We start from the raw sequence: 16,276 nt of genomic DNA, 5'->3' as shown, positions 1-16,276 counted from the left end.
CTGATGCCTTCACTTTGTTTACAAAACCAACCAAAACAAGACTAAAACCTCAACAACCTCCTCCAGTGATCTGCCTCCAACCTCCTGTGTTGATGCTTAGAAGTAATGGCTCAGCTCTGAAACAAAAACAGATCTGAAAACCAATAAAAGCTCAGGTTTTAATGACTCTTCTCAAGTTTCACCCTAAACTAACATGGATGTTCTTGCTTCCTTCCCTCTGCAGTAAAGCATCCCTTCCTTTGGTCACACTTCGGCCTAATTATTAATCTGACTCTGGGCTGTACGATGCAGAGAAATGCTGCAGGAATCCCAGGAGAAAACCTCTCAGGTATGTTTTCTCTGCAGGGCTGCGGTGACCCCACATGCCACAGTGATTAACCCAGCTGGAGAGGCTTCAGTTTGACCTCCGGACCGCCTTTGTGGTCAGGAGGTCAGGGACGAGCTGCTGGGTCAGAGCAGAGGGGCGATTAGCTCAGCATGATAACACTCTCAGAAGTTTGTGATTTCATCAGTCCAGGTGATTTTGACACAACATTTTAAACATTATCAGCACGGCCAGGGTTTAGATAGTCAGAGTTTATGATGGAGAGACCAGAAGAAGACAACGTAAGCTTATAAAAAACAAGAACTACTAACAGAAGTGAAAAACTGGCATGATTGTCTTTGACTGGTTTTCTTTTAAAACAATTAGTAATGGTTGATTTTTGACAAACAGAGGGTGGGGAGGCCAAAATAGACATTTTGAGAACATTTTGAGAGACGAGCTACCTTACATTACCAGATTGTAAACAAATAAGACTCTGCTAGTGTCTATAGCACATTTTGTCACACTGTTTCCATGTGGAGTATGTAATGTGAGTAGATGTCTATGAGCCTTGGTTGAGTGCCTACATTGGAGAGGACATGAGAGTATCGAGTGTATAGCATGAGTTAAGGCAGGCCACAAAGGCAGATGTTGTCCTATAGCTGAGATCAGCTGATCTCACTCCAGCACTAATCAGCTGACAGCCAGCTGATTGGCTGATCCCACTCACGCTACTATATTTAAACAGGCTATGCTTTACTGCTTTCTCTGCAAGCTGCTTTTTGCGGCCCTCCTCCACCCTAGCTCCTCCTTCATAGGTATTTATGTTTAGAGCTGTGCCAAATGGCCAAACTGCAAAAACACACAAAATCAATCTTGAGCCACCTCTGAGTGCCTTAACTTTGAACCCTGAGCCTATTTTTCTATTTTTTAGGTTTCTGCTCGAAAATTGCATACCCATAATAAAATGGGTATATCTCTGCAGCCACAAGGTCTATTTGAATAATCTTGGTGTCATAGTAAAGGGAACACTTGTGAGATTTGTTGAGATCTGTTAATATAAGTATATGGGATACTGGTGAAGAGCAAATGAAGATAGCACACAGCAAAAATTTAAAAAATTTAGGTTTGCTTAAAAAAAAGCATTTTCAGGATGAATATCCCTTTGAAAATGATGCAGCTGCAGCTCTAAACCTTTATCAGACCATAGTACAACATATGGGTACAGACTTTGATATGTTGTAATTCATTTAGTTGTTATTTGAGATGTGCTAGGGACATATAAAAAAAGGTTTATATAGTCCTAAATCCCAGGTTCTGCTGTTTAATTTGATGTGCAACATCCCTATATTCTTTCATGATTAGTGAGTTATTTCACACTGTGTTTGCCAATGCCTCTTAAAGTCCCTCGATTGGTGGACCTCAACGTTCACAAGGTTAAGTAAGGGCACATTCAGGCAAAAAGTTTAAAAAAGCTCATGGTGAAACGCCAGCACACTCTGACTAAAAGCCTGAATCAGTGTAGTCAGACAACACTCATATGTGGTCCAATTACACCACCCAGCCTGGTTTGGTTCAGTCCGGAAGATTCAGTCTCCTGGCTCCCAAATAGCTCTTCTTTTAGTAAAATTTTGGCTTTTAAATAATGACAATAAGTGAAAAGGCAGCCCATTGATCTGGTAAAATATCTAGACCAGATGTGCCCTCCTCAAAGTCATCCAGCATCCTTTTAAAAGCTTCCAGTTTGACCAAGTCATTAAGTCTAAGCTCCTTTAGTAATTCATTCGTGCCTAATGGGGCAGCAGATTTAGACGCCTTTTTTCCAAGTTCAGTTCTGACCCTTGGGACGGACAGGAAGAGAATGACGAAGGTAGGTTCCACAGCTCTTCTGACTGATGAACATCAGAAGATGAGAAGAAGACGGACCACCTCCAAACACAACACCAAAGTCATTGGTAAGCTGTTTGTCACTGTAAAACAGATCCAGACCTCTGCAGCGTTTTGGATAAGGAAATAAAAAGCATGCCAATTAGAAGTCTAAATCTCCTGTTTATTGCTTTTTTATCCAAAATAATCCATAGCATGTTTTTATTTGCTAGGACTAACAGATAATTGAAGGTTTTCCAGGAGTTTCTTGGTTGGTGGTTCAGCTCTTACTGTAACAAACCCAGCAGGAGTCTTCATATAAAACCACCTCTGGATGAAGGCTGCTATCTGCATGAGTGAAACCGCACAGAGGCATTCACGGACATTAATGAGCAGACCCCTTATGTTAGCTTCTTCCTCCTCCTCCTCTTTCTCTTTTACAGCAGCTCCCGTTTCATTCGCCTCCCTCTGCCTGGATCTGATTACCCACAATCCCTAAATCCTACCAGAAAGCTTCCTGCCTCGCCTCAAAGTGCCAGCTTGCAATTTATAGCTCTTCTTCCTCACACACACTTGATCCTTTCTCGGTGTGGGTGGGGGTTCTTCCATGTTACATGTTTTTTACGAGGGGCCGCTCTCAGATGGCCCTGGTGTGTTCTGGGGGCCAACAGGGGACGTGTTTGTGTGTCAGAGACGGTTGAGAAGCAGACCACGTACCGGGGCAGCAGGGCAGGACTTTGACTCTGTAACAGTGATCCTACACCAGAAACCTGACTTCAGGTGTCAAACCAAGCAGAATTTATGAGCTTTTAAACATGGATGTGTAAGCTTTAGGTCCTGTTTTATGGTCAAATGTCAGCTTTCTTTAAAAAAAATCATTCCTGCTTAAAAAATAATTCAGATAATACAAAAAAAGGAGCTACAAGAGAAAGGATTAGTCACTAAATATCCTGTTGATTAATAACTCTCTCATCTATCTACACTTAAATTATTCATATTATCATTATTATTATTGCCCTGTGTGTAATTTTAGCATGTGATGTTGCCATACTGTCCCATCAATGTAATGTGTGTTTTTTTAGATTCTGGTTTCTAAGTAAAGATGTAGAGATGAAAAGATGAAATAAAACTAGCACTGCTATTCTAGTTGAGTAAATTTCCCTCTGATGTGAGCTGTTGTAATGTCCAAATTTCCTCAGATGTGGGATTGATAAAAGCTTATTTTATTTTATCTTATCTTAACTTAACCTTACTTGACTTATTTACTCTCAACATAACTATCTTCACTTAACCTTATTTATCTTATTTTAACTTAACTAGAATAAATAACTTAACTTATGCCAATGTCCCTAACCTTAACTAAACTCACTTTACTTAACCTGAATTAACTAAACTTACTTAACTTGACTTAACCTAACTTAAACTGACTTATCTTATCTTGACTTGACTCAGCCTAACTTCACCTTACTTCACTTATCATAATCAAACTTGACCTGATTTGTCTTATCTTGACTTTATTTATCCTAATTTAATTTACCTCAATTAATTGTATCTCATCATATCTTAACATGATGTAACTGTATACCTTACTTAACTAATCTTATGTTAATGTAACTTTATCTATCCTGACTTGTCTTATCTTGACTTAACAATGTATCTTATCTACTCCTATCCTAATTTATTTTTATGTAACTTAATTTAATGTGACTTAACCTGACTTAACTTACCTTAACCTAACTAAATCTTACTCAACTTAACCTAACAACTTACCCAATTAAGTTCACTTAATCTAACCTAACTCCCCCTTACTTAAATTATAATAATATAACTCAACCTGACTCATCCTATCTTGACTTAACTTATCGCTACTTAATTTAACTCAATTAAGTGTATCTTATCATATCTTATCTTATCTTTAACTTGATCTACCTTTACCTTAATTAACTTATCTTACATAAATATGACTTAACCTAACCTAACTTATCTTATCTTGACTAAACAATGTATCTTATCTTGTCTTATCCTAATTAATCTTTATATAACTTAACTAAATGTAACTTAACCTAGCTTAACCTTTTTTTAACTTATCTTAACCTAACCAAATCTTACTAAACTTAACTAAAATTAACTTAACTTACTTAACTTATCTTGACTGAACAATGTATCTTATCTTGTCTTATCCTATTTATCTTTATATAACTTAACTAAATGTAACTTAACCTAGCTTAACTTTATACAAACTGAACTAATCTTAACCTAACTAAATCTTACTTAACAAAAATTAACTTAACTGAACCTAACTTATCTTCACTTAACTATGTATCTTATCTACTCCTATCCTAATTTATCTTTATGTAACTTAACTTGAATGGGACTTAAGTTAACCTTTTTTTAACTTAACTAATCTTAACCTGTCTAAATCTTAGGTATCTTAACAAAAATTAACTTAACCTAAATTTACTTAACCCAATTAATTGAACTTAACCTAACCTTACTTCTCCTTAATTATCTTATCATAACCTAACTTCTCCAAAACACCTAACTTAACAAATTTGATCTAATTTTGACCTGTTTTGTCTTCTCTTCTCTTTTCTTGATCTAACTTTATCTTATCTTAACTTTTAACTTAACTTAACTTGTCTTGTCTTGTCTATCTTATCTCAAACAATCTTAATTTAACATAACTAAACCCACACTGGGGCTGCACGGAGGTGCAGGGTTTAGCACTTTTGCTGTTTCAAACAACTTTATCTGGAGGATTTTCTACTAAAGAGGCTTTTTAAGACTTTACTATCTCAAAACTTCTATGTGTCGGTTCTAAATTACAGAACATTCCAACTTTTTGGCATGAATTTATGATATAATAAACTAAAAAAATCTGGCTTTGATTTCTTGTAAATTTGAAACTCCATAATACAAAAACAATTTTAAAAAAGCAGTTGCAAGTTACAGCTCATGTGGTTGTGAATCTGTAGTCCATAGTAAGGTCTGCTCTTCTCCTAGGGATTTTAGTATAATGTTAAAGAGCTTTTTAGTCACTGAATACTTCATTGGGTCGTGTTTCCATGCTGCCTTCCAGCAGAGAACTCTGACCTCTGTTGTGACGTAAACTCCGCCCACACAGCCGGACAGCAGCCTTCAGCAAAAACACTTAAAAATCAGTCAAAACAGTGAACGACTGCTACACCCTGTAATTATTCACAGCCTCACGCATCCATCACCTGCAGCAGCTCCAGCTGTTCACTCAACACCACAAATATAAAGATACAGCTCTGCATGTGGAAGTTACTATTTCAGGTTAGCCTCATTTCAAAACCTCTGCTCAAAATGAAACTCACTTTTCTTTTTTAGATTAGGCTACTTTGATGTACCTGAGGTGGTCTGCAGCACTGAGCCCTCTTTACACTTCAACCATGCAGCTGGAGTTTAGTGTCTTGCCTCAGGGCCACAATTAACAGCTTCAGGTAGTAAAACTCTAACAAGAAGTAAGACGGAGGTATGAAAGTGACACTCTCACTGATTTGAGGTCAAAAGAAGTCAAAGAAGAGCAGACATATTTATGTCTCTACACCTGCACTAATGCATGAGTCAGCTCTTTAAAAGCTGGGGAGACATCTTCATGTGTTGCTGACACTTTGATCTTGACTGTTGATCTTATATAGTCCCCATGATGACACACAGTATAAATGGACATTTAGAGTTTAAACTCATGTTTCAGGTTTGTAGCCTGTGCTTGCATTCAAAGTCATTGTGCAAGTTAGGCCTTGTCCACACGGAGATGAAACAGTAAGTGTTTACACATATGTTCACTCTGAGACCCGGTTTCAAAAAGTAATGCTGTTACACACGGAAACGGCCTCCAAAAATGCTGTTTCCGTGTGGATGAGACGCGGATACAACAAAAAACTTTTGCGTATACTCCTAAATTAATCTCTGTGTGGACGGGGACTTAGTGAGCTTGTACTGTTCCAGTGATCTTGTGATCTCTTGTCTCCAGCTGTTCTGGCTCCATACAGTAGCAGCCTTGGCAATGTTTACAGACAAATTTAGACTTAGTGCTGCATGCACATCGCTGTTTTGACACCATAATTAGTTAGAATTAGGACAGGAGTGGTTCAAAACATGCACATTTTAGTGTTTTGTTAATTTGTATCAGGACACAGAGCCTGAGAACTGAAATCAGGACAAGAAGTTGCTGTAAACTTTGACTTTAAATAGCAAATGTTTCTGTGTTAGAATGAAGAAATACTTATCAGTCAAAGCACAACGCTTTTTAAAAATGTTTGTCTTCTTGTTTTTGTGCAGTGGTGATCTTCATTCTGTTATTTCAGCCGTAGATTTTTGGCTGAACCTAAAAAACTAAACTTAGGGAAGGAAAGACAGCACTTAAAGTGACCACGCAGAGTAAAAGTACCATTTTCTGGTCTGCAGGAGCTTAAATGAACCCTTCAGTGCAACCAAACAACAACACAGCTTCAGTATGACACTGACTAAAAGAGGATAATGAACCTTTACAGTGGTTGTCTTGGAGCTCTCAGCATGTCATTTCATCTTTTCTAACAGACAGTGAAGCATCCATCAGGTCGTGTCTCAGACTGCAGTTAAAGGTCATGGCTGCGGTCTGCGGTTCATCCCCTCCGCTCTGCATGGATTCATGAGCCGCCGCTGCTGTCATGGAAAAACTACACAAGCAAACATGTGTTTCCTTCAAGTTAGCGATTCTGTGGTAAATTAAGTGTTTGCATAAACTCCAGGTCTGTGGTGAAGTTTTTAGGAAAACACACGGGTTCAAAAGTGAAAAGGCAGAATAATGTTAGATGAGACGAGGCTGCTGGAGCCTGGGGGGAATCTGATGCAGCAGGAAAGTACCCGGAGCCAGCGGGATGAGGACAAACAGATCTACAGCACCAATGTATCTGTGCAAACAGAATGAAGCCTTGTAAAGATGGGGGCCTCCGTCCTCCACAATATGACATGTTTGTGTTTACGCCTTGCTGTGGTGCACATTCCTCCCACTGACCGACATCCTGCAGGACAAACAAAGAGTTTCTCTGCAGAACAAGAGGACGAGTCAGGAAACATGTGAGGTGAAACAGCACACATAGAGCTGCTCTTTCTCATCTGAACAGAAATATGTGGAAATGCTCAACGTATTCAGGTCAAAACGTAGTCACCAAACAGTCCTTTAAAGTGACTCAGCCTGAATAAACACAAGAAACAGGTTCATCCTCACTCTCACTCACAATCTGTCAAATATAGTCACTAGGTCTGTGTCCCAAACAGTCAAAGTACAACTCTTTTAAGGGATGACCAGGATGTATATCTAACTCCATGTGTGAACCACCTCATATAAGGCAAAGTATGATAAAGTGCCCTGCAGGCCTGTTACAGTAGACAATAAGTAGAGTGCCCCTTGAATACCCTCCCAGTGGAAAAAACAACATGAAGTGCATCTCAGGTGCCTTGCCAGTGGACAGTAAGTCAAAAGTTCCCTTTGGGGTTTCATTAAGCAGTAAAAACATTTTTAAGTGCCTTCTAGGGTGCCTTCTTAAGCATAAAAGGTGGCAAAGTGTCCTCAAGAATGGCTTTCCGGTGGAAAAATTGTGAAAAAGTGCCATGTCATACCCTGACCATGCTCCTCAAAGGGCTGTTGAAGATCCCAAGCTTCAGTAGAGCTCTAGTGGATAAAATGTGATGAAGGAGCTCGAGGATACATTAACTCTGGTAAAGTGCACCCTGGGACTTCCTTCCAGTAAAGAAAACTTGTAAAATGCTCTCTAGAGAACACTCAAAGTGGATTAAGTGTGATGAAATGCTGACCAAAACTGACCAAACAGGTTGAAGTAACCTCAAGGATAGACCACACATGGAAAAAGGCTTTCTAGGATGTATGGAACATAGGAACTAATGCTTAAAATGATCGATTACAACACCGTAAATTGTCCCCTTGAACGGACCAACCATGGTAAAGTGCCCTCTTATTTGGACCAAATATGGTAAAGTGCCCTCTAGTTTGGACCAAACATAGTAAAGTGCCCTCTAATATGGACCAAACATGGTAAAGTGCCCTCTAGGTTGGACCAAACATTGTAAAGTGCCCTCTAGGTTGGACCAAACACGGTAAAGTGCCCTCTAGTTTGGACCAAACATAGTAAAGTGCCCTCTAATATGGACCAAACATGGTAAAGTGCCCTCTAGGTTGGACCAAACATTGTAAAGTGCCCTCTAGGTTGGACCAAACACGGTAAAGTGCCCCCCTAATTTGGACCAAACATGATAAGTGCCCTCTAATTTGGACCAAACATGGCAAAGTGCTCCCTAATTTGGACCAAATATGGTAAAGTGCCCTCTTAGTTGGACCAAGCATGGTAAAGTGTCCCCTCTTATTTGGACCAAACATTGTAAAGTGCCCTCTAATTTGGACCAAGGATGGTAAAGTGCCCTCTTACTTGGACCAAACATGGTAAAAGGCCCTTTAGGTTGGACCAATCATGGTAAAGTGCCCTCAAATTTGGACCAAACATGGTAAAGTGCACTTAAATTTGGACCAAACATGGTAAAGTGCCTTCTAGGTTGGATCAAACCTGGTAAAGTGCCCTCTTATTTGGACCAAACATGGTAAAGTGCTCACTAGGATAGACCAAACATGGGAAAGTGCCCCCCTTGGATTGATTAAATGCAGAAAAGTGAATCCTAAAATGGACATAATTTGGAAAAATTTCCCTTTAGAATTGCCCTCTAAAATGGACCAGACATGCTAAAGTGCCTGCAAGGACTGACCAAATATAGGAAAGTGCCCCCTAAGGTGGATTTAATGTGGAAAAGTGCCCGATTGAACAGACCAAACATTTCAAAATGTTCTCTATAGACCAACATGGGCACGTGCCTCCTAGGATGGATCAAATGTGGAAAAGTGCCCTCTAAAATGGACCAAACATAAAAATGTTTTCCCCAGGATGGACACGATAAAGTGCTCTCCAGTATGGACCAAACTGTGTAAGGGAACAATCTAGGATAGTACAAACATGGTAAAGTGCCCTCTCCAGCAGGCTGACTAAGAACTGCAATATAAGTTCACTGACTTCTTTTCTTTTGTGTATTTATAAAACTAGCTGAATAGTTCCTTTGGGTATAGAGGTAAATAATTACAAAGAGATGTTTAGGATCCTGATGGCGTATTTTGCTGCTACTGCTTCTAAATATTCTCATTATTCATTAACAATAAAAGCGAAGCCCCCTGCTCACTTTCTGCTTCTACACAAACTCAAACCAGCTGACATCAGAAAGCAGAAATGTGTGTCTCATTACGCATAATGCCAATGAAACGGGGCCACACAGGGCTGTAAAATAATGCAAGCTAATCGTCAGAAAAGTGCAGCGCTGGAGCCTGAAGGAACAAGCAGCAACCCCCCACCTTCATTGCTCGGTACAGTTAGCTTGGTCAGTTCTTTTATTTACACAATCATTCAGACCTTAAGCCTTGACAATCAGAAAAAAGTCCAACAAAACAAACCAAAGCAAGAGAAAAGCTAAATGTTGGATTTCTTTCATCTAGACAACACTGACTATTACCCAGTTCCAGTAAGGACAGCAGATACTATGCTGAAGGTGAGTTTGTCTGTTGTATTGTCTTCACTGTTACATAATTCTCTCCAATTCGTGATTGTTTTGGGACACAATGTCCCAACAGGAAAGGCTAAAGTCCTCTGACCACGTCTTCAGGATACCTCGAGGACCACAAACACAGCAGGTTCCCACAGCATCCGACACTCTGATGTCCGCTGCATCCGCTCTCTGCTAAATCTGGGGCCAAATATTATCATTCCTGACACGTAAAAATAACTCCTGTTTGAAGCCTGAGGTCTCCATCTGTCTGATCAAACAATGGAGGATGTGAAAGTTGGAATCAAAGAGGAAGGATGCGAGGAAGGAAAGCAGCGGACAGAGGATGGAGATAGTAGCTGAGTCTGCGTGATGGAGCATGTAGCGCTGAAATCGTCAGAGCTGAAGCCAAACAGTCCAGGGGTGCTGATCAAAAGGGTTTGGAGAAAGACTAAATGAGCCTTAGACCTACAAAAGTTTATACAAGAGGCTACTTCTGAAGAGAAAGGTAAGAAAGGAAAATCCTGACAGGGCATTTTAGCGGTAGGTAACACCGCCAAGTCAGCAGAAGTCGTTAGGATGAAGAAACACCTTGTAAGAGTTTAGTTCTGCACTTTCTATTATAAAACCCATGCATCTACCTGTTTGTTGTGGATGTTTCTGCTGCCCTCTAGTGGCCGCGCCATGACTACCGTACAATAAATCAGGTAGTTAAGATTCCCTTTTAACACCGAACTCTTCACTTAGAAATGAGCTGTGTCCTATACGATGTGACCAACTTACCAGAATAAAATGCAAACACATGACCCACCACCTTCACTTCCTAAATGCAACCTGATGGGATTAAATTCAGCGTCATTCCTTGTGTATAACAAGACAGCGCTTTGCCATAGATGTCTGAAAATACTTATCGTTTATAGGGTTTAAGGTGATACTACAGGAGATGCACAGTATGGATTTTGGAAGTCGTCACACAAATGCAAACAAATTTTAATATTAGGCCAAGATAACTATCCAAATGTACCTGGTCCTATGTGAATAAGTCATTGCCTTGTCAACCCTAATAACTGGTTCTTTCAGCCTTGGCGGCAACAACTGCTAGGAAGCATTAGCAATAATTGAAAATGAGTCTTTCTCATCATCGAATTGTTTTAATTCAGCCACACTGGAGAGTTTTCCAGCATGAATGGCCCGTTTAAGGTTACACCACAGCATCTAAATCAGATCAGTCCAGACTCTGACTAGACCAATCCAGAACCTTCATTTGTTTTTAGGGTGGATTTGCTGCTGTGTTTCAGATTTTTGTCCCGCTGCATAATCCAAGTGCTCTCAAGCTTGAGGTCATGAACTGATGGCTGGACATTCTCCTTCAGGAGAACCAGATTTCAGGATTCCATCAATTACGGCAAGTAATCCAGGTCCTGCAGCAGCAAAGCAGACCCAGACCAACAAGCTACCACCACAATATTTGACTGTTGCTATGATGTTCTTATGTTAGTTTTACTCTAGATCATGGGTGTCCAAACTATGGCCCAGGGGCCAAATGCGGCCCTTGTTCCATTTTTAATTGGCAAACTCTTAAACAGAAATGACAAATGGCCCAAATTCGAACATGAAACTGGTGTTTTCTTATTGACAGATGAGAATATTTTTGTGTCACCTTGGGGGCTCGTCCCGGGAGGTAACACAAAACTACGTATACTCATCTGTCCATAAGTAAACACAAAAAAAATACAGTTTGTGAAGATGGTATGAATTACCCACTGTGCTCATTCTGTAAACAAACATTTTGACACGACAATTCATTGACATGCATCTTTGCATGACCTAAAATCGTTACCTAAATTGGACTGGATTGACTATCATAAAGGAGAAGCATATGAAAGTGGCCCTATCATTCTTCAAATTTTCTGTATGTTGCCCTCAGTGGAAAAAGTTTGGACAGCCCTGCTCTAGATGAAGCCGGACACCACCTTCCTCAAAGTTCAACTTTTGCCTCGTCAGCCAACAGAATATTCTCCTGGAATTCTTGAGGATCATCAGGATACTTTTAGTCAAATGTGAGACGAGCCTTTGTCTTCTTTTTTGTCAGCAGTAGTTTTGGCCTTTGAACTCTCCCATGATGCCATCGTTGCCCAGAGTCTTTCTGATTGTTGAATCATGAATACTAGCCCTAACTGAGTCAGTGAGGCGTGCAGGTCTTAAGATGTTGTTCTGGGTTCCTTTGGGCCACCTGGATGAGTCATCGATGCACTCTTGGGGTCATTTTGGTAGGCCAGCCACTCCTGGAAAGGTTCACCATGCTTGTATATACAAGCAATCTTTCCCTTTTGTTGGCCTACTATTTTGCAAAATGGAGGGGAAAAAAAGGCCCCAACATCCCTAGCTTCACCAACATTTCAGCCTCGCCTTTTATACGAAGTCATCAAAGCCTATAATACACTTCATCCATACCTTTGAGCATCTTTCGATGTTGTTCTGGGTTCTTCTGTGACCTCCTGGATGAGTCACTGGAGTCATTTCAGTTGGCCAACCCACCCTGGGAAGGTTTGCCACTTTTCCAAGTTTTCTCCATTTGTGGATAATGGCTCTCGCCATGGTTGGCTGGAGTCCCAAAGTCTTAGAAATGGCTTTGTAACCTTTTCCAGACTGATAGATTTTAATACTTGTTTCTCATCTGTTCTTGAATTTCTGTAGATGCTCCATGATGCGTTGGAGATCTTGTAGTCTACTTCACTTTGTCTGACAGGTTCTGTTTAAGGGACTTCTTGATTCTACAAAGCTGGTGGTAATCAGGCCTGGGTGTGGCTGGTGAAATTAAACTCAACTTTCCAAAAAATCACCACAGTCAATCCATGATTTAAAAAGGTGGACAATAACTTTTCACATAGGGCCATGTAGGTTTGGATGGCTTTTACCCTTTAAATCATATAAAATCTGCTTCTTGTATTTACTCAGGATATCTTTGTCTAATATTTAATGTGTTTGACGACTGAAAGATTTAAGTATGACAAATATACCAAGAGACTAAATCAAAAAGGGGATAAATACTTCTTCACAGCACTGAATGCCAGCAGATTTAATGTATTTAACATCTACAGCACTTAATCTCCAGTCTCCTACCTGATGAGGACACACTGGTTCTGCTGCCTCTTCCACAGTGAGCGGTAACACTCGTTGGCGATGGCGAAAATGTGCGGGGAGATTTCTCCGAGGTGGTGTCGGCTGTACAGCTCCACAGCGGGACGATCGTACAGGCCTGGGAGGAGCTGGTAAGGATTCACCGCCGCCAGGATGGAGCCAATGTATGTCTAAGGGTTCAAAGAGAAAATGGGATTGTTGAGAAACAAGAGCATGCATGTAAGCAGAGGTTATAAATACAGTTATCACGAACGATGACAGAAGATGGAAAGACAACAGCATCAGATGCTTTGTCTTCTGTTTTGGTGACAGAAGCACAAAGTCATAAAGTCAGACTCTTTGAAAGTAAAGCAAGAGAAAAATGTGAAAAATGTCTGAGGAAGAAAACTTTACTCAGCAGGAGGCAGTCTGACAGCCCTGAACTGTTGGCATGCATGCCAAAATAAAAATCAAGCCATGATGCAGCTGCCACGCACCCACCCTTACACAGCCATTTTGTTAGCTGTTTTTTTTTTCATAATTAGCCATAAAAATTAATCTCTGTGTAAAATGAGCTAGAGTTACCTGCAGCTCAGCTTGCAGCTGCTAAAGTCCAGTCAAAAATGCAACAAAGAAAACTCAGTTTAACATCAAACTGCTGTTTTGAGTGTTTTTTACTAATCTGCACCACTGGGTCCATTTGTTTTGGAGGGAATGTGACCTTTTCAGGTAATTTGTCTCCAGTGAAAAGCTTTAAAATTATTACCAGTGAAAGAAAAGTATTCAAAAGCAAGATTAAGGCTGCAGCCCTCAATGACAGCCTGTGGATGCTGGAGAAAATTGTGCATTTTTCCTTGTAACCACTCTATTCTGTGTTTTTGCCAGTTTATAATCACACGGTCTGTTTGTTTTGGAGATGAAGACACCTCAGAGGATAATTAATCTCCTGGTAAACATTGAGAGGCCACTTTATGACTCTATAATGCAGCTAAAAATGGAAACTGTACAATAATAAGTGAAAAAAAGTCAATGGAGGATATTCTCTGCTGATGATTCAAATCATCCACTTTTAAGAGAGCAGCTCTATAAAACAGCCTTCATCATCTAAGTCAAACAAACTCAGCAACATCACGTTTGACGTTCTGCTTCTTTCTCACCAACCTCCCACTAACTGCACGTTTTCCAAACCGGCGTCGGATTTCAAGGCAGAAACAAACCAAACTGCTGAAATAGAAGGTCGTGGAGCCAGAGTGAGTCTTGGCAGCAGGTTCGGTGCTGCGGTGGTGACTAATGGATAAATAGGCAGGATTGGAAACAAGCAGCATGAGAAAACAACCAGAGCTTTCTACCTCCGCCCGGCCCACGGTGCGAGGAGTTTGAAAGTTTACAGCAGCGGCATGAGCGCCACAGTTTGGTTATGGTGCTTTTAGGTTAAAATTCTGTTTATAAGGGAAACTTTGGAAGAAATAAAACCATGAATTTTAGTTTTGCATGAAAACCAGAAGGACAGACTTTCAGGCTCTGTTCTGCACCAACATTGGCTCAAGATTTCTTTCCAATGAAAGAGAATAATGCCCTTTTTAAACTGCTTTAGTATTTCTGTTCAGTAGCAGCAAAACAACAAGTACTTTTGTCTGCATGCTTCATTATCAATACTGAAAAATCATGAATAATCAACAGATTACCATGACATCAGGTTGGCTGGACTAAGCTGAAAACGTGCTAACGTTGGTAAAAACAAGCTCTGGTGAAACGGTTTTAAAGTTTAAGTGACGCTGGATTTTTACTTTTGTTTATAAAGTTCAATAAAAAGCTAAATTAGTGCATTTCTGTGCATGCATATCTCAAATTCCCCCCTTCAAATGTTGATTTTTTACTTGCACATTTTCAGCAAAGCCAGCAGAAAACCAGTAGAACTGTGATCAATCTTAAATCTTGTCCCTTGCCAGATTTTGCGTCCATTTCAGATCATTTTCATACAGACTAGATGTAATTGGTGGACACCTTTTGATGGGAAAACACAAAGGAGAATAGAGGGAAACAGGAAATTTTTCTACATAAAAGAATAGCCAAAAACTTGCCCCTTATTTCCAAAAGGAGCCGACAAACTCAGCCTTGAACGTAGACAAACATCCGTCCTCTTCTCTCCACTTTTCCTGAAGAGAACATTTTTGTGAGCACCACTTGGTCTGAAAGTAAAAATCAGATTACAGCAGCGCCCAGTGTTCCCATGAGCTCCCATTATGGTGGCTGGCTGCCTGGAGGAGATGAGGAGCATTAAGAAGGAGACATCCAGAGCAGACTCCTGTCTCTCTTATCCTGCTCATCTCCAGCGAGCCTCGCTGGGACCGTAAAAACCAAAGACGTCTTCTGAAAACAAATAGCCCTGTCAGTCACACTACTATCAGGTTTTAGGGTCTAGTTTGAGGTGTTTCTGACATGTTTCTGCTCATTTTGCTTGTTTAAGTGTGAGGACTGATGTTTTCTTTACATCCACAGCGGTTTATTTTTGTTTTATTACCTTAAATGCAGGTAGCAATAGTTTATTTAGTAGTGAGGAGTTTCAAAATAAAAGACTTGTTGCTCAACCAAGCTGATAGATTAAAAGCAGAGTGTTTTTGCATTTCTACATACCAATCATTAACAATAAGCGATATTTGATAGGGGAAAATCTCAAATTAAAGCCCTTTTTTTTTTTTTTTTTTTAAACCAATTCTGTCACCTGTTAGGTTCAGCACCTGAATTAGAGAATCTGTCAGTGCCAAAAACAGGAACTTGAAGTGAATGTCAATCTCCAAAGGTGTGAGACCTTCATGGATCTTTTTAGATGCTCTTTTATTTGGATAGAAACGCTGGAGAGAAAGGAAACGTGGAGGGAGAAGCTGGAGAATGGCATATACCACAAAGTGAGATGTATGAAAAAGTCAGATGTCCACCAGTAAGCAGGACTCTACATTGCAAATGAAATACATGCAAACAGCTGCTCACAGGAATTTCTGGGAAACATCCAGGAACTGTGGGGAATAGAAAAATTTCCAGCAGTTTCTCTGAGCTTTACACTCTTGAATTGAGGGTTCACAGCCATTCAGGTGCGTCTTTTTTACATACATATTAAGCCAAATCCACATTGTGAGTTTTAGACAGAGGAGAAGAAGGACATCCTGACTTTTCTGCTGGGAATGCTGAATTTGCTGCATTCACAGGTCTGGAAATCTGGGTTTTCATGCAACGAAACAGCGCAAGTCAAACATGCGGCCAGTGTGTCAGGGGCTATTGCTATGCAGAACACTCTATCAACAGAGATGCACAATCAGGTTCTTAAAGAGTATGTAAGAGTCTTTGCTGAGGATCATCTACCCAGGAATAAAAACTGCCTTTAGAAGG

The 16,276-nt window shown here is 40.2% G+C and overlaps 1 protein-coding gene across 3 annotated transcripts in view; it reads right to left on the bottom strand.

Moving 5' to 3' along the window:
- myo10 (myosin X) overlaps positions 1-16,276 on the bottom strand; it is a 167,976-nt gene that overhangs the window by 62,864 nt on the left and 88,836 nt on the right. For all 3 annotated transcript variants that reach the window (XM_041803145.1, XM_041803146.1, XM_041803148.1), the window contains one exon: positions 12,896-13,083. In XM_041803145.1, the coding sequence (XP_041659079.1) occupies positions 12,896-13,083 (188 nt within the window). The remainder of the gene's footprint in view (positions 1-12,895; positions 13,084-16,276) is intronic.

The sequence above is a fragment of the Cheilinus undulatus genome, linkage group 13 (genome assembly GCF_018320785.1).
Source record: "Cheilinus undulatus linkage group 13, ASM1832078v1, whole genome shotgun sequence".
Lineage (NCBI taxonomy): Eukaryota > Metazoa > Chordata > Actinopteri > Labriformes > Labridae > Cheilinus > Cheilinus undulatus.
This window is presented reverse-complemented; position numbering and strand designations above follow the sequence as displayed.